The 18,871-nt window shown below is 35.2% G+C and overlaps 1 protein-coding gene across 13 annotated transcripts in view; it reads left to right on the forward strand.

Moving 5' to 3' along the window:
• COP1 (COP1 E3 ubiquitin ligase) overlaps nucleotides 1-16,055 on the forward strand; it is a 259,658-nt gene extending 243,603 nt beyond the window's left edge. For 5 of the 13 annotated variants that reach the window (XM_050767129.1, XM_050767154.1, XM_050767165.1 and 2 more), the window contains 2 exons: nucleotides 13,652-13,696; nucleotides 15,711-16,055. In XM_050767129.1, coding sequence (XP_050623086.1) covers nucleotides 13,652-13,696; nucleotides 15,711-15,728 — 63 coding nt within the window. In that variant the 3' untranslated portion in view covers nucleotides 15,729-16,055. Of the gene's footprint in view, nucleotides 1-13,651; nucleotides 13,880-15,710 lie in introns of those variants that run through there. The other 8 variants (XM_050767115.1, XM_050767121.1, XM_050767116.1 and 5 more) reach the window with 2 other exon arrangements.
• The last annotated feature ends 2,816 nt before the right edge of the window (nucleotides 16,056-18,871 follow it).

An 18,871-nucleotide genomic window follows, 5' to 3' on the forward strand; every position in this document is an offset into this window, starting at 1 on the left:
AACAGTCTTTTCATTTTCTCATGATTTTTGACAATTTTGGCTTGCTTCTCTTTCTTAAACTCTTCTTTTAGCCTCCATAATAGTCTTCTGTTTTGCTTCTTGCTCCTTTGTTCATTTTGGGCTCCTTTGCTTGCCTGCCTTGAACAACTAAGCCAGAAGCAATTTTCCCTCACTTAAATATCACTTATAAGATGCATACTTTATGCCAGGCCCTTATGTATATGTCTGTTTGATCGTAACAACGGTTCTGTTAGCTCAGTTTTATTAGCATTGTTTTATAATTAAGGAGACTGAGATTCAGACAGGTCAAGTAACGTGCCCGTAATGACAAGTTTAGAAGCGTTAGAGCTTTGAATTGAAATCTTTCTCCAAAGATGTTTAATCTACTCTGCCACTCTGTCTAGCTATCTATGTAGCATTTATGTTTCGTCCGCATGTTCATTTGATTTTTGGAATACAGATTGTCTTATATAATTCTGGTCCATTTCCTCCTGAAAACCAGTTACTGGCATGTCCATGAATATAGAAACCTCTGTAAAATTGTTTTTTCTGTAAGAGAAGCCTACAGACTTCTCTTAGGTGATGAAGAGGCGTAGAATTGAGTATCAAATTTGGCTTGCCACTTAAAACAGAATGCAGTCTCAAGTTGGAAGTAGGGTTGTTTGTTAAACCTGAAACACAAAACAAGATAAAGGGAGGATATAACCACCAAATAGAAAACTTTTGACTCTGTACATTTTGGGAAAGCCCTGAAGATGTATTTGATCTATTACACAATTCAGGTTTACATTAATGATGGTAATTTACCTAGAAAGATTTCACACCTGATAGTAGTTGACTCCCTAGGGAGATGAGAGACACTCAGTTTTCCCCTACTGTTTTGTACTGTTTGAATTTTTACCACATCTGTATATTACCTATTCAAGTTAACCAATAAAAGTATTTTTCTAAGTAAGAGAAAGGTGTCTAGGTAGTCCTTCAGGAATCCGTTATTTATTCACCATTTTTAATCCAACCATCTTGCTAAACTCTCATATTAATTTTAATTATTCGTTTCTACATTCCTTGGATTTTTTATGCACACAATTAATTCATCCACAAATTAAGTTTAATGTCTGCTTTTCCAGTACTTATACGTTTATATCTTTTATTCATTTGCCTTATTTTGATGGCCAGAATATCTAATGTAAAGTAATGGGTATCTGGCATCCTTGACTCGTTTCTCACCAAAGGGAAAGCTTTTAAATATGTTATCATTAAGTATGTCTGCTGTTAAGAGTTTTGTAGATACATACCCTTACAAAGAAGTTTCCCTCAGTTCTCAGTGTGCTGAGAGTTCTTACCATAAATGAATGCTAAAGTATATTACTGGTTTTTGTACCTATTTAACATGATGTAATATTTTTCTTTCAAATATTGATCTAGTAGGTGAAATTAATTGTTTTTTTTTTTTTAACCTAATATTAAACCAACCTTACATTCGCTGGAATAAGCCCAACTTGGTCAAGATTTATTCTCCTTATATATTGTTAAAATCAACTTGCGACTATTTTGTTTAGGATTTTTTCATTTGTCTTTATGAATAACATTGGCCTGTAATCTTTCCCTTTTTTGCATTGTCCATGTCAGGTTTTGATTTCATGGTTATATTAACTTCATAAAGCAAATTAAGGAGTTCTTTCCTCCTTTGATGTGGAAAGATGTGTGTAATATGGAATTACTTCTTTCTTGAATATTTGGCTGAACTTGTAGATGAAGACATGTAAGCCTGAGGTAGAAATATTTTTGACTGTTGATTATGAATTTAATGCCGGTAGGATGATTCTTGCTTTCCATTTCTTCTTGATTAGTTGGGTAGGTTTTTGTAGAAATTTTTCCACTTGGCTTAAATGTTAAAATTTATTAGCATAAAATCTTTTCAGTTTATTTTTTATATAAAGATATTTATTCTCATTCTGAGGGAAGTCATTAATTTAACGTAATGCTTAACATTTGGAGAAAGAAATTTTAAAGAAGGATTATATTCTGATTTTGTTTAATAGTTATCTCTTCTGGTTGATAAAAGGAAGAGAAATGTAAGGTGGAAATGTTTATCGTAGTAAATAACAAGGCTTATGTATAAAACCATCTTTATATTGAACGGGGAGAGAGGAATGACAAAAATCTTTACCTTTCTGTTTGATAATTCAGTGCTTTATTCTGGGGAAAAATATTTAGCTTCATAGCTGAAATGGCTTTGGTATTATACTTAATGGTTACAGAGATCTCCTAAATATGGTAGTGGTAAGGGGTTTATATATTATGTTGGGAAATCAGAAAATATTTAAATCATGGATAATGACTTTTAATTGTTAAAGACCAATATTGGATTTAAAGTTAACTTATAAAATACGTATTTGTTCTTGTGTGTTTGTTCCCAGCTTTTTAAAATTGATATTATTGAGATATAATTTACATAAATATAAACTACATACATTTTAAGAGTATTCAGTGAATTTTTACAAATATATACATCAGTATAACTACTACCTTAATTCAGATGTAACAACATTTTCATTACCCAAAAAGTTTTCTTATGTCACTTTGTAATCAGTCCCCTCCCCTTCTCTACTACAAGCTACTGATGATCCACTTTATGTCATCATAAGTTAAGTTTTGCTTATTCTAGAATTTCATATAACAGGAATAATACAGTATGTAATTGTTTGTGCCTGGCTCCTTTTATTTAGCATGATATTTTGAAATGTTTGTGTTATTGCCTGTATCTGTAGTTCCTTCTTATTGGTAATCCATTTTATAGCTATGCAACAAATTTTCTGTCTATTCAGCAATCGTTAATATTGCACTTGTTTCCAGTTTTGAACTATTTTTAATAAAGCTGCTGTAAACATTCATAAATGTTTATGTGGCTGTATACCATCATTTCTTTTGGATAAATACCTAGGAGTGAAATTAGGAGATTGTATACTAGGTGTGAGTTTAACCTTATAAGAAACTGTCAAACCTTTTTCCAAAGTTGTTGTATTACATTCATTTGTCACTTAACAGTGGGGATACATTTTGAGAAATGCCATTAGGCGATTTGATTTCATCATTGCACAGACATTATAGAGCGTACTTACCCACACCTGGATGGTATAGCCTACTACATACCTTAGCTATGTGGTATAGCCTGTTGCTCCTAGGCTACAAATTTGTACAGCATGTTACTACACTGAATAGTGTAGGCAGTGGTAACACAGTGGGGTTTGTGTATCTAAACACAGAAAAGCTACAGTAAAAATACAATATAAAAGGTAAAATATGGTACCCCTGCCTAGGGCATTACCATAAATGGAGCTTGGCGGAGTAGAAGCTGCTCTGGGTGAGTCAGGGAGTGAGCGGTGAGTGAATGTGAAGGCCCAGACATTATTGTTCATTACTGTACATTACTGTAGACTTTATCCACACTGTATACTTAAGCTACACTAATTTATTTTAAAATTTTTTCTTTCTTCAGTACTAAATTAACCATAGCTTATTGTAACTTTTTACTTTATAATTTTAACTTTTTTCACTTTTTGACTCTTTTGTAATAACTTTTAGCTTAAAACACAAACACATTGTACAGCTGTACAGATTTTTCCTTATTCTGTAAGCTTTCTTCCATTTTTAAATGTATTTATTTATTTTTACTTTTTAAACATTTTTTTGTTAAGGTCATCAGCATCATTGTCTTATGCATCTTGTCCCATTGGAATGTCTTCAGGGACAATAACACACATAGAGCTGTCATCTCCTGTGGTAACAATGCCTTCTTCTGGAATATCTCCTGAAGGACCTGCCTCAGCCTATTTTACAGTAACTTTTTTTGTTAATAAGCAGAAGGAGTACAATCTAAATTAATGATTAGGAAGTATAATACAGTAATCTTATTGGACCACCATCATATATGTGACCCATCGTTGACCAAAATGTCATTATGCAGTGCATGACTATATTTTACACTCCTGCCAGCATCCTAAAATCATTCCATTTGTTACATATTTTTGCCAGAACTTGATATTGTCACTTTAAGAAAAAGATTTAGTTGTTCTAGTAAGTGTGTATGGTATTTTAAATTTTTTGATGAAGTCCAATTTATCAGGGTATTTTTTCTTTTATGATACATATTTTTTGCATCCTAAGGAATAATTGCCAACGCAAACATTTTCTCTGATTTTTTTTCTTGAAGTTTTATTGTTTCAGCTTTTACATTTATGTCTTAGATCTATTTAGAATTAATTTTTGGAATGGTATGATAGAAGGATTGAAGTTCATTTTTTCCATATATACAGTTGATTTAGCATACATATGGTTGTTTCACATACCTGCAGTTGCTTCAACAGCATTTGTAAAAATTACTCTATTTTTTTTTTTTCACTTGCCAAGTTGTTTTGAAATTCAGTTGATTATGGATGAATCTGTTTCTGGAATTTCTTTTCTGTTCCTTTGATTTATATGTCTAGCCTAATAACACCACACTGTATTGATTCGTAATGCTTTTATTAATAGTAGTGCTTCAAATCATGTTGTGTAAGTCCCCAGTTTAATTTTTTTTCCAAAATTATTTTATTATAATGTCTTTGCTTTTTCATTTAAATTTTTAAATCACTTTGCCAGTTTCTACTAGAAAAGTTTGTATGATTTTAATTGGAATTGCACTGAGCCTATAGATAATGTAAGAAGAATTGGCATTGTAACAATATTGAGTCTCTGGTCTATGAACATGGTATAATTGTCAATTTATTTAGGTATTCTTTAATATCTCCCAGCATTATTTGGTAATTTTTAGTGTGTAGGCTGTGTGTATATGTGCGTGTATGTGTATGTGTATATGATTTGTCTCTAAATGATTCATGCCTTTTATGGTACTATAAATGGTATTTTTTAAATCCTATTTGCTTATCTATTGTTAGTTTATGGAAGTAAACTGATTTTGGTATAATTAACTTTATGTCTGACAATCCTGCTGAAGACAATTTATTTATTCTGGTAGCTTATTTTTAAGATACATTAGGATTTTCCGCATAGGCCATTATCTCTTGCAAATAAAGACAATTTTCTTTTTTCAGATCTATATGCTTTTTCCTTTTCTTTACTGTCACACTGGGTTGTACCTCTAATACAGTGTTGAATAGAAATGGTGAGAGAAAGCATGTTCACCTTGTTCCCAATCTGAGAGAGAAAGAGTTCAGTATTTCACCACTAATTATGATGTTAGTTGGAAGTTTTTCATAGGTGTTCCTCATCACCTTGAAGAAGTTCCTTTCTGTTCTTAGTTTGCTGAAGGGATGATGAATGTTATCAAGTGCATTTTCTGTGTTGTGATTACATTATTTTTCTTTCTTTTTTTCTTTTTTTTTTTTTTTTTTTTTTTTTTGTTGTTTTGTTGTTGTTGTTGTTGTTGTTGTTGTTTTTTGAGGCAGGGTCTCATTCCTGTCACCCAGGTGAGAGTATAGTGATGCAGTCACAGCTCACTACAGCCTTCACTTCCCAGGCTCAGGTGATTCTCCCACCTCAGCCTGCTGGGTAGCTAGGACTACAGGTGCACGCCACCACACCCGGCTAATTTTTTGTTTTTGATAGAGAGAGTTTTGCCATATTGCCCAGGCTGGTCTCACACTCCTGGACTCAAGCAATCCAACTGCCTCAGCTTCCCAGAGTGCTATCACAGGCATGAGCCACCCTACCTGGCCTCTTCTATTCTCTTTACATAGTGAATTATATATATTTTTTTTAATGTTGAAAACCAATTTTAATATCTGGATGAATTCCATTTAGACGTGATGCATTATTCTTTTTGTATATGACTGAATTATCTTTACTTGTATTTTGTTAAGGTTTTTTACATCTGCTTATAAAAGTAGTTGGTAATTTTATTTGTTTTTATAATGTCTTCCTCTGGTTTTGTTTGATTTGCAAGCTGAGTTTGGAAATGTTCTTTAGTCTTCAGTTTTAACAACTTTTTTTTTCTCTGTCATAATTGGGAATTTGTATCTCTCATAGAATTTGTTCATTTCATTACCTGTCAGTTTTATTGACATACAATTGTTCATAATGTTTATTTTCTGATTATTCTTTTAATATTTGTAGACTATCTAGTGATATCCCCTAATTTATTACTGATATTGTTAACTTACATTTTCTTTTTGTTAAGGCTTATCAATTTTACTGATATTTTTCAATGAATTAGCTTTCCATTTTAATACTTTTTTTTATCTTTGTCTGGTTTTATTTTGATTTCTGCTCTTCATGACTGTCATTCTTGTACTTATGTCATGTGTAACTTGCTCTTTTCCTAGCTTCTTAAGGTACAAGTTACTATATCATTAATGTTCAACCTTCCTGCTTTACTAATAAGTACTGGAAGCTATAATTTTCTAGGCACTGTTTTAGGTGCATTACACAAATTTTGATGTGTTGCATTTTTATTATCTTTTAGTTCAAAGTGGTTTCTCATTTCCATCCCTGGGTTATTTGAGAGTATATTTTTAAATTTGCAAATACTTGTGGATTTTTCCAGATTTCTTTTTGTTATTGTTTTCTACTTTAGTTCTGTTTCTTCAGAAAACATACTTGTATGATTTTAGCCCTTTAAATTTACTGTGATTTATTTTATGGTCTGACACATCTTTCTTGGGGACTAGTACGCATGCATTTGTTTTGTTTGTTTGTTTGTTTGTTTTTAATTTATTTATTTTAATTTATTACTTTTCAGTGTTTGAAGTAAATTCTTTTATTATTATTATTATTATTATTATACTTTAAGTTCTAGGGTACATGTGCATAACGTGCAGGTTTGTTACATATGTATACTTGTGCCATGTTGCTGTGCTGCACCCATAGTACGCATGCATTTGAAATGTGTATTCTGTTATTTAAGTAAAACTTTCCGTAAATGTCAGTTAGTTCAGTTTGGTTTTTATGCTGTTGTTTAAGTGTTTTGTATAGTTAATGATTTTCTGTCTACTTAGTCTTTGAATTATTGAAAGGTGACTGTTAAAAGTTCCAAACATGAGTACATTTATTCTATTTAGTTTTGTCAGTTTGGGGGTTTGTTTTATATATATGTGTATATAGGATTTTTTATATATAAATTGACCCTTATTTATGAAATACTTGTCTTTATCTCTGGTCAAATTTCTTGTCCTGAAGTCTGCTTTTTCTGATATAGCCATTCCAGCTTTCTAATGATTAATATTTGCATGGTGTATCTTATCTGTATTTTTATGTTTAAAGTGTTTCCGTTTTTTTATTTTTTTAAGACGGGGTCTCACTTTGTTGCCCAAGCTGATCTTAAACCCCTAGTCTCAAGCAATCCTCCCACCTCAGCCTCCCAAAGTGCTGGAATTTACAGGCATGAGTCACCGCGCCCAGCCTAAAGTGTATTTCTTATGAACAGCGTAGAGTTGAATCTTGCTGTTTTATCCAATCTTATAATCTCTGCCTTTTAATTATAATATTTAGACCACTTATACTTAATTATCAATAGTTGGTTTTATGTCTGTCATATTTTTTGTCTTCTCTAAGTTCTTGTGTTCCTCATTTCCTTTTTTTTTTTTTGAGTATTTTTATAATATTTTATCTCCTTTACTAGCTTATTAGGTATATACTGTTTCTTGTATTTTTTAATGGTTTCTCTGAAGTTTATAATATGTTTAACTTTTTACAGTCTGTCTTCAGATTATATCATACCACTTTATAATGGAAGAATCTTACAACATTTTACTTCTATTTTCTCCTTTTATTATTTGTGCTTTTGTTGTCATGTATATTTACTTGTATTTGTGTTATAATCACCTTAAAGCACTGTTATTATTTTTCCTTAAAATAGGAAATTATCTTTTAAAGAAACTTAAAAACAAGAAATCAAATGTCTTTTATATTTACCTAGTCACCATTTCTCACAATATTCATCCCTTATTTATTTATTTATTTATTTATTTATTTATTGAGACAGAGTGTTGCTTTGTTTCCCAAGCTGGAGTATAGTGGTGCAATCATAGCTCACTGTAGCCTCAAACTCCTGGGCTCAAGAGACCCTCCCCCTTCAGCCTCCCGAGTAACTGGGACTAGAGGCATGCATGCATCACCATGCCTGGTTAATGTTTTTTTTATTTTTATTTTTAGTAGCAACAGGGTCTCACTGTGTTGCCCAGACTGGTCTCAAACTCCTGAGCTCAGATGGTCCTTCTGCGTCGGCCTCCTAAAGTGCTGGCATTGCAGGCGTGAGCCACCATGCCCGCCTTTATCCCTTTTTTAGATCAGAGTTTTCATGTAATATAATATTCCTTCAGCCTGAAGAACTTCCTTTAACAATTTCTTACAGAGAAGGTTTGTTTGTGAAAAATTATCTCAGCTTTATTTTATCTGAAAATGTCTTTATTTTGACTTTAATTTTGTGTATCTCTCAATGGATGGCTTTCTTGTTTATAATTTTTTTCTTTTTTTTTGAGACAAGGTCTCGCTCTCATCGCCCAGGATGGAATGCAATGGCGTGATCTTGGTTCACTGCAACCTCTGCCTCCCAGGTTCAAGCGATTCTCCTGCCTCAGCCTCCCGAGTAGCTAGGATTATGGGATTACAGGCACCTGCCACCACGCCCAGCTAATTTTTGTATTTTTAGTAGAGATGGGTTTTCACCATGTTGGCCAGGCTGCTCTGGAACTCCTGACCTCAGGGGATCTGCCCCGCCTCGGCCTCCCAAACCGTTGAGATTACAGGCATGAGACACTGAGACACTGCACCTGGCCTCTTTGTTTATCATCTTAAAGATGCTATCCTATTGTCTTCTGGTTTGTATTCTTGCTGATGAGAAATAGTGATCTTTCTCTTTATGTAATGTGTCTTTGTTTCTCTGACAGTTCTACAGATTTTCTCTGTTTCTTGTCTTCAGCAGTGTAACTGTGATGTGCCTTGATGTGGTGTTGTGCTTCTTTCTGCCTAGAAATTGTTAAGCTTCTTAAATTTGTGGGTCTATAGTTTACAGATTTGAAACATTTTTAGTTTTGTGTTTTCATGTATTTTTTCTCCTCCTTCTTTGGGACTCCAATTATACATTTCCTAGGTTGGACATTGTCCAATAGGTCATTAAGATGCCAATCTCTTTTTCCCCTCATGCTTTTTTCCTCTCTGCTTCAGTTGTAATTTTGGGGGTGTTACCAAATTTTTTGATGTTTTATTCTTCACTTGTCTCTGTGTTGTTATGTCGATCCCCTTACCTGATTTGTGGTCCAGAAATTGCCTCTCAGTAGAAAGCCCAGGTGATTATAGGACTCACTTCATTTGTTTCTCTTCTCTCAAAGATCACCGTCCTGTACTGCCTGTGGTCCAGTTGGTATCTTACATATTTTTTTCAGTTTTCTAGTTGTATATGGTAGGAAAACAAATTTAGTCTGTTTACTGTGTTATAGCCAAAAATGGAAGTGTTTTCTTTTTATATATTCGTGTATCTTATATTTAAATACATTGTATATACATATACCTATACTAAAATTAATTTACATTTAAAATCAGTTACATCTATCTCTATGAATAAATCTACCAATTGCTAACTAAATGAATAACTGTTAACTTCTCAACTTGTCAGGATTTTATTTTATTTTATTTATTTTTTTTTTTTTTTTGAGATGGAGTTTTGCTCTTGTTGGCCGGGCTGTAGTGCAGTGGCGCCATCTTGGCTCACCATAACCTCTACCTCTTGAGTTCAAGCACTTCTCCTGCCTCAGCCTCCCAAGTAGGATTACAGGCATGAGCAACCATGCTCGGCTAATGTTTTTGTATTTTTAGTAGAGACAGGGTTTCACCATGTTGGTCAGGCAGGTCTCAAACTCCCGACCTCAGGTGCCTGCCCATCCGCCTGCCTTGGCCTCCCAAAGTGCTGGGATTACAGGCGTGACCCACAGCGCCATCCAGAATTTTAATGTATCGTCTATAATGACCCTTTTTAAGCAAGCCAATAAAGAGAAAACTATTTTAGTAGATGCACGTGTTCTTCAGTAGCCCACATGTGCTACTAAAAATGCAGTTTTGTTTTGGTATAAGTTAGTGTAGTGTCACTGACTTAAGCAAGTTGGTGCATGTTTATATGTCTCCTGTCTTTATAAAAGACTTGCTAATTTTTCTGTTGTCTTTTCTTAGTCTCTTCATAGTCAGAAAAAATATTGGATATTTTATTAGCTTAGCCTTGAGGAGAGTTCTGCAGTAAAACTGCTGGTTCCCAAAAAAGAGGGAGAAAATAATAAGAATTACTAACTGGCACTCTTATTTAGCAAGTTAAAAATTACCTGTTGAGGTAGAACTTATTTATACTAGGCTCTAACAGACCACAGCTACAACTAGGAATTACCAGTCATCCAAAATGCAATCAAGAATCATTAAAAACTTACATTAATAACCTTGTATGTACCACTTCCAGATCTCTATGCTAGAAATAAAATACCTGGTTTTATTTTTCTGTTGCATGCAAAAAAAAAAAAAAAAAAATTTATCTTAAGCCAATATCTAGCTATCTGATAGTTTAATTCTAAATAACTTTTTTGTAATCATATTGCCTTTGGGGAGAGGGGATGTATTGAGATATGAAGCCATTATTTTTCTTTCATTAAATTTTAGTCCTAAAAGACCATTCAAACTGGCATTCAATTCATATGTTGACTTTTTTTTTTTTTAACACATAAAGTATTATCTGTTTCTGCAGGAAATAGTGTTGAGTTAACCCTTGGATAGCATCTAATATGACATCATATATTAATGCCATAGTAATCCTGAGGTTAACAATAAGACAGTGTTTATTCATGTTGGATAGTTATCAGATGTCTTCCTTCTTGGGTTTAGAGTCGTAATTATACATATTTTAAACTCCTCTTGTGTGGTAATCCAACTAGATTATCTTATTTGTATTGGGCCTAATTTTCCATACTGTAAGATAATATACTATACTTTTCCTAGTTTTCCTCCCGTCAGAAGTCAGAAGTTTTAATTATGTAATTTATAATCCCTATAACTGCCAGAAGTAGACTCCCTGCTTATCCCCAAGTGAATCCTCATCTTCACCAGGTCTCTCTGCATTCCTTCTCTATATTAAAAGGTGACTAGACCCAAAATGGCAGAAAGAGATGGAGCTTTCGGCTTTAAATTTTTCGTTGTCTTGTCATTCTCATAGCAGAGGGAGCAGTTCATGATGGCTGCAGCATTTAGTGGTGGTGGCTCTTGGCAGTCGCTTTCTTGCAGACCAGAGTCTTTCCCCTCCTTGAATGGCAACTAGGTTGATCAGTGAGATTTTCAACTGCTTTTCTGGATGATGTTTACAGGAGAATTATTTCTGGGTCACCAGTGGCAGTTCTGATACCATACAACTTGTTTAAAATTCTTGCTAGAAAGAAATCCATATTGCACCACACAGTGCCTCTTTCTGCTGTTTTCTGAGGCCAGCATAGAAATGCTGTCTCTTGACCAACTCAGGGTAAGTTATTATGTTCCTAAAGGATATCCAAAACCTACTCCAACCACTTTCTACATTCAAGTCACTAAAAGAGTAAATAAATCCCAAATTTATCTTCCTTTCCCCTCACTCCAACTCCCCACCCTGAATATGGAAGTGTTGATTCTGTATACATCAAGTCCCAGAAATAGCCCATAATATTCCAAAGTTTATGTTTAAATTAATTCTAATAGTGAGTATTGTATTACCCATGTTCCTTTTTTTTTTTCTTTTGAGACAGAGCCTTGCTCTATCGCCAGGCTGGAGTGCAGTGGTGCAATCTCAGCTCACTGCAACCTCCGCCTCCTGGGTTCAAGCAATTCCCCTGCCTCAGCCTCCTGCCTAGCTGGGATTACAGGCACATGTCACCACGCCCAGCTAGTTTTTTGTATTTTAGTAGAGATGGGGTTTCACCATATTAGCCAGGATGGTCTCAATCTTCTTTCTGACCTCGTGGTCTGCCCACCTCTGCCTCCCGAAGTGCTGGGGTTACAGGCACGAGTCACGATGCCCGGCCCCCATGTTACAATTTTTAAGAACATGTGCTGCTGATTTAAGGAAAATCCTCAGCTAGGAAAAGATCAACAATTCCCATGCCCATATGTCTTTATTTCTTCTTGATAAACCTATAATCTTTGATGCTACTGACTAATTCCAAGGAGTATTCTGATTCCATTAAAAATTCTGCAGTAGTGGAGGACATTATTATTTTCTTGTATGCCATTAGTAACATGATGCACATTTTTGAAGAGCGGCTTTATTCGAAATGAAAGGGAAATTTTAAAAATGGAAATATATGAGTTTGTAAAGCACAACTTGCATATGTCAAAGAAACTAAAGTTTAACTCAGCTTAGCTGAAGTAACTTTTCTAACATACAAGCCAAGAGTTTTCTTTCTTCTTAGTATTGCTTTGTCAGGAAGCCTGAAGGATATTTAGGTAGATCCTGTCCTTCATTCAAGTTAGACCACTTTATCTGTTTCTCATAGCTGTTATTTGGACTTCATTTTTCTCTCTGCCACCTGGCCTGACCTCTATGGAAGTTTAAGTCTGTTTACCTCCTCTTAGCTGCCTACCATGGAAAGCAAAAGACTCCAACATGTCAAAGTTGCAGAGCCCTGTTAGATGCCCAGTTTCCTACAGGAGGCATGTCTCCACTCTTCCTACTTTCTGAGATTCTCTCTAGTAAAGTCAGTCATGTCCATTTTTTTTCCCACCCTTCCTAATTTCCAGATAAATGTTTTTTCCTTGGCTTAGAGTAGAAAAATACTTCAACACATATATTCTCATCCAGGTAATCACCAAGTTTATTAAAAATGCATGTGCTGAATGATAGACTAATTAAAAAGAAAGATAGCCCTTTTTCCCAAATGAATATTCACATTTTCTTGTTTTCCTAATACCAAATGTCCATCCATAGAGATTTGTGCCAAGGATTTTATGAGAGAAAATGAATTAAGAAGAAGTGTTCTGGGGAAGCAATTATTCACTTTGTTTTTCTCAACTTACTCTTTTTTTCATTCTATTTCAGTCTTGGTTTCTTTTGGCTTTTCTTCCATTGACAATCTTTTTCCCTTTTATTTTTGTTTACATTCAAAAATGTCCTACTCTGCTTCTAACTTTTTATTCTTTTAATCAAAACTTACTCCTCAAAATATGGGGTCTTAAGTTTAAAATGTAGTTAAAAACATGTTAAAATTGTTTCTTCGGCTGGGCATGGTGACTCACGCCTGTAATCCCAGCACTTTGGGAGGCCGAGGTGGGCAGATCACTTGAGGTTGGGAGTTCGAGACCAGCCTGACTGACATGGAGAAACCCCCATCTCTACTAAAAATACAAAAATTACCCAGGCTGGTAGCGCATGCCTGTAATCCCAGCTACTCAGGAGGCGGAGGCAGGAGAATCACTTGAACCCGGGAGGTGGAGGTTGCGGTGAGCTGAGATCATGCCATTGCACTCCAGCCTGGGTGACAGAGCAAGGCTCCATCTCAAAAAAAAAAAAAAAAAAAAAAAAAAAAAAAAATTGTATCTTCATATTAGATTCAGTTGTCTTAGGAAGTGAAGAAAGAAGGATGAAGAGGAAATTATCTCTTGGATTGCTTTCCAGGAAATCCTTCTCTATACTTTAAAAGCTCTTATTCTTTTCTAGGAGTCCAATGTGCTGATTGCTGCTAACAGTCAGGGTACAATTAAGGTAAGCTATTTACTGTATCTCCATTTTAAACTCAGGACCATTTTTAGACTGAAACAGGATTATGGAAATATACCATTGTACTGAGTCTTAGCGATCATCCCAAATCATGGGTCTCTGTCTCCTGGCAAATGGCTTGATTTAAGGAAAAAGAATAGGTAGCTTGCATCTGTGGAGAAGATGATAGTGCTTGTTGAAGTTGTATGGATGCTAGATGGATTAATAGATGGTCAGTTTGAAAAACAGATAAAGACTAGTGAACATTCACTGGGGGCTAAGCACAGTTTAGCTTCTGTTATGCCAGTACAACTATCCCACAGGGCTTTCAGTAGACAGAACCCAAAACATAGCAGGAGATGCAAGATATAGCAGAAGATGCTTACACATCACCAGATTTAAACATATGTTAGTCTTATTTTATTCTCTTCCTCATGGTTCTCTTTCTTCTGTTCCCTAAAAAGTAGGTTTTTCCTCAGTTGTCAAAGGGGGGGAAAAGTTATTTTAGTGTTCAGTTGAAAATTGATAGATGTGATTCAAGGAAGCCTAGCCATAAAACAAAAAGAAAGAAAATTGATTGATGCATATATAGCACTTGTACATGATACACTGGATAAATAAATCCTGAGATAAGCAGTGAACTTTCTAAACAAAACACCATTTTGGTTGAGTACCTGTTTTTTCCACATATTCTCTGCTTATTTGGTAGAAATATTAAAAGTTTTTTAACAAAATGTGTGTGTTTCTCCTGCCACTTAGCATTAATTTTGCCATAGCTTCCTTAGACTCATCATAAATGGAGAATGACCCATCAGCCAAGGCAGCAAATCCCAGCCTAAACATTATTCTACAGAGGTGAGATGAGCAAACTTAACGCAAAAGAACTGCACTAATTTACATGGTAGTCTCCTTTTTTAGGCAGCCAGTTTCTCTATTTGAAAAGTCTCTTTAGAGAACCACTAAGAGCTTAAATGAAAACGAGGTTTGTTAACTGATCAGTGTTTGTTATATTCTGGAAGCCTCAAGCAAGATGGTAGAAGGTCTTGGAATATCCGATTTAAGTGGCTTTCTATAGTCTCTCAGTCTCTCTCTTACTCTCATGTCAAGGCATGAATTGAAAAGGTACACCTTACTCTTCAACAGGTTTATCCTTTGCACCAATTGGGATTGCCAACATATCTGCAAGAGCTCAAAACTACATAGGTTCTCATAGGATCGCACTGACAAATCTAAGATTTTGTTCAGCATCATTGACCTCTTATGTTAAGTAGCCTAGTTACCTAATATAAAGACAAAAGCATTATGGAAGCACATATATTTGTCAAGCCTTAGCCGAGCAGCAGGGGAAAGATTGCACGTTTAAATATTTGCTACTTAGTGAGCGTTGTAGTGTCCATCTAATGTAATTCTTTTTGACAGTGTCTCATAACTATCCTCCTGTTCTATGATCTTTCTTAGCCATTTGCTTCCTCTTAGTTTTAGCAGTATCACAGCTGACTTTTTATGACAATATACTACTTTAATTCTAAAAATACAAAGGATCTGGACACTAGATGATTGGCTAGAAATGGATGAAGCAGCAGGAAAGGGCAAGACTTCAGGTCCTGTATACCTTGATCATTATAAATAGTGTTTATTGATGGAAGAAGAAAACAGATTAAAACCCTAAACAAGGATACTTAACACTTTCATAAGAATGTGGAAAGATTCTAACATATATTCCAAAAATGTTATATCTGTGCTATGCATTAGCCAGTTTATTTCTCCACGTGTTTTATGTAGTTTACCTTGAAGGCTCCCAAGTTAACTGTGGAGATAGCTAATCTGAAAGAGTTCATGCAGCTGTTAAGCTGCAGGTCAGAAAGGATTAATGTCCAATCCATTCAAATTCTTTGACATTTTCCCAGTTGGCAAACGTTTTTTAAATTTGCTTCTCTATTGGTAAATATAGTAGAGTCATTAAATTCCTTTTGTATCTTAAATGATTTTATTAAATGGATCCTTTTTTCCCCCCAATTAGGTGCTAGAATTGGTATGAAGGGTTAACTCAAGTCAAATTGTACTTGATCCTGCTGAAATACATCTGCAGCTGACAATGAGAGAAGAAACAGAAAATGTCATGTGATGTCTCTCCCCTAAGTCATCATGGGTTTTGGATTTGTTTTGAATATTTTTTTCTTTTTTTCTTTTCCCTCCTTTATGACCTTTGGGACATTGGGACTACCCAGCCAGCTCTCCACCATCAATGTAACTCCATGGACATTGCTGCACTTGGTGGTGTGGTTATCTAATTTTTGTGATAGGGAAACAAATTCTTTTGAATAAAAATAAATAACAAAAAAATAATAAAAGTTTATTGAGCCACGGCTGAGCTTGGAAAGTTCCTGTCAAATGCAGCAAGAGATAATTCTTTTTAAGAAGTAGCATATGTGAACTATAATGTAACAGTGAATAATTTGTAAAGTTCATATTTCCCAACATCTTTGGGAATTACGCATATCAATGTAAACAAAATATAAAGTACATAGATTTCTGTCAGTGAATTTACTGTTTACAGTTGATAGAAAGATTACTTTATAAAATTCTTTCTTCATTCTCTGACCAGATTTATATCATCAGCAAGTACTGTGTTGTCCAGTCTCTCTGAATCTGGCTAAGGATCTAAAATTTTGACCTGTTGAGACCACATTTAAACAGAAAGAGAATGTTAGTCTCTGACAGCTAGCTCTGTCTTTGCCTTTGAAATGTTACATAAACATACCATAAGCCCTAAATGTATACGAAACCAACTAGTCCATTGCTTTTAGTACCATCCTAGGCTGAGTAATGTCTTGGAGCAGGAGTCAGCAAACTTTTTCTCTAAAGGGCCAGATATATTTTAGGTTTTGCAGGTCATATGGTCAGTGTCACAACTATTCAGTTCTGCCAGTATAGCAGGAAAGCAGCCACAGATACATGTAAACAAATGTGCATGGCTGGGAAGTAGGCAGAGGGTCAGATTTGGCCCACAGACTCTAAGCCCTTAACTTAGAGGAAAAGGATTGAAAGCCCTGTTATCCAAATTTCTAAGCCATATGGTCACTTAGATTATCTAGTTGGTTTTTATAAATTATTTTCAAACTGTAAAAGGAAAGAAGACCAGCAAGTCAAGCAAAAGCGATGTAAAGAGCTGCTTTTAAAGTTAACAACAAGGCCAGGCGCTGTGGCTCACGCCTGTAATCCCAACACTTTGGGAGGCCGAGGCGGGCAGATCACGAGGTCAGGAGATGGAGGCCATCCTGGCTAACACAGTGAAACCCTGTCTTTACTAAAAATACCAAAAAAAAAAATTAGCCGGGTGTGGTGGCAGCGCCGGTAGTCCCAGCTACTTGGGAGGCTGAGGCAGGAAAATGGTGTGAACCTGGGAGGCGGAGCTTGCTGTGAGCCGAGATAATGCCACTGCACTCCAGCCTGGGCAACAGAGTGAGAATCCATCTCAAAAACAAAAACAAAAATTATAAACTTATACACCACACGTTTTATAAAAATAAACACTTGGAGAACAATAATAATAATACACTTGGTTGAATAAAGATAATGCATGATGAAGGTAATCAGAATATCCCAATGTATTCTTCCACTCAAGATTACTGAAACCTGTTATAGGTTCACATCTTCTTATCTGAAACACTTGGGGCCAAATGCATCATAGAACTTAGAAATTTTCAAGTATGGCCGGCCACAGTGGCTCACGCCTATTAATCCCAGTGCTTTGGGAGGCCAAGGCAGGTGGATCACTTGAGGTCAGGAGTTTGAGACCAGCCTGGCCAACATGGTGAAACCCTGTCTCTACTAAATATACAAAAATTAGCCAGGCATGGTGGCGGGCACCTGTAATCTCCGCTACTTCGGAGGCTGAGATGGGAGAATCACCTGAGCCCAGGAAGCAGAGGTTTCAGTGAGCCAAGATCGCACCACTGCACTCCAGCCTGGACAACAAAGACTACACAAGTATTAGAAAACTAATAGAGTACATATACTAAATATTATGTAACAATCTCCAACAGAATCTAGAGCAGTAGTCCATAATCAAACACATTAATACTTCTGTAGCAGAATGCATAAATGTTCACATTACATGGGGTTAATAACAGCCAAAAGCAGTTTTGTATCAGTGCAAGGTCTGGTTTTACCACCAAACCAGTTCCTCAAGATCAGGTGAAATTTTTTTTTTTTTTAGTTTTTTTAAATTTTCAGATCAAGAGCGGTATCTTGGTTCTGTGAGTTAAGACCTGATAAACTTTTAGACTCAATTCTGAGAGTAAAAGTTAGTATCATTCAAAAATTACAGGTCACCGACCAGAACAATATTATTTGAACATTGTTTCCAAGATTAATAAAGGACCTTTTGCAAAGATGTAAAAAGAATATTCAAATGTAGAAAATCTTCCAGATATGAAGCAGAGAGTTAATGCCTCCTGAATGCATTTAAGTAGAAGCATATTACTGTGATTATTTTATTTGGTGTCACTTTTTTAATGTTTATTTCAAACTGTATACATTGTGGGGCCATTTAATTTCTATATGTTTGTAAGAATAAGGTACATTTAGTTATCAAAGGGATTTAGTTTTTATTTTAAGAAAGCAGTGCTTCATTTAAGTATTTTTTCTAATTTTTTCTTGTAAACAGAAAGCGTTTTTAAATTTGAGATCATCTCTGCGAGATGTCAGGATCAAACATACTACTATTCCTTGCAAAAACAACAAACTATTAAATAACTTAAAAGTAATATACATTTTAACACCAAAAAACTCCTCACTCAAGAACAGTATAGCTTGTCAAAATGTTCCAATTTAATCTTTACTTAAGTGGACTTGTAGGGGTTTCTCAGACATTAAAGATGGAACATTGTTTTTCTTTTTTAAATAGAGATGGGGTCTCCCTCTGTTGCCCAGGCTGGTCTTGAACTCCTGTCTTCAAGCAGTCCTCCTGCCTCAGCCTCCCAAAGTGATCAGATTACAGATGCAAACTACCAGGCCAGCCCAGTCTTGAAGAATTTTTTTTGACACAGAGTCTCGCACTGTCACCTGGGCTGCAGTGCAGTGGTACAGTCATAGCTCACTACTCATAAACACCTTGGGGCTCAAGCAGTCCTCCTGCCTTACCCTTCCAAGTCCCTGAGAGCACAATTTATTTTTGTA

The sequence above is a fragment of the Macaca thibetana genome, chromosome 1 (genome assembly GCF_024542745.1).
Source record: "Macaca thibetana thibetana isolate TM-01 chromosome 1, ASM2454274v1, whole genome shotgun sequence".
NCBI classification, from domain to species: Eukaryota; Metazoa; Chordata; class Mammalia; order Primates; family Cercopithecidae; genus Macaca; species Macaca thibetana.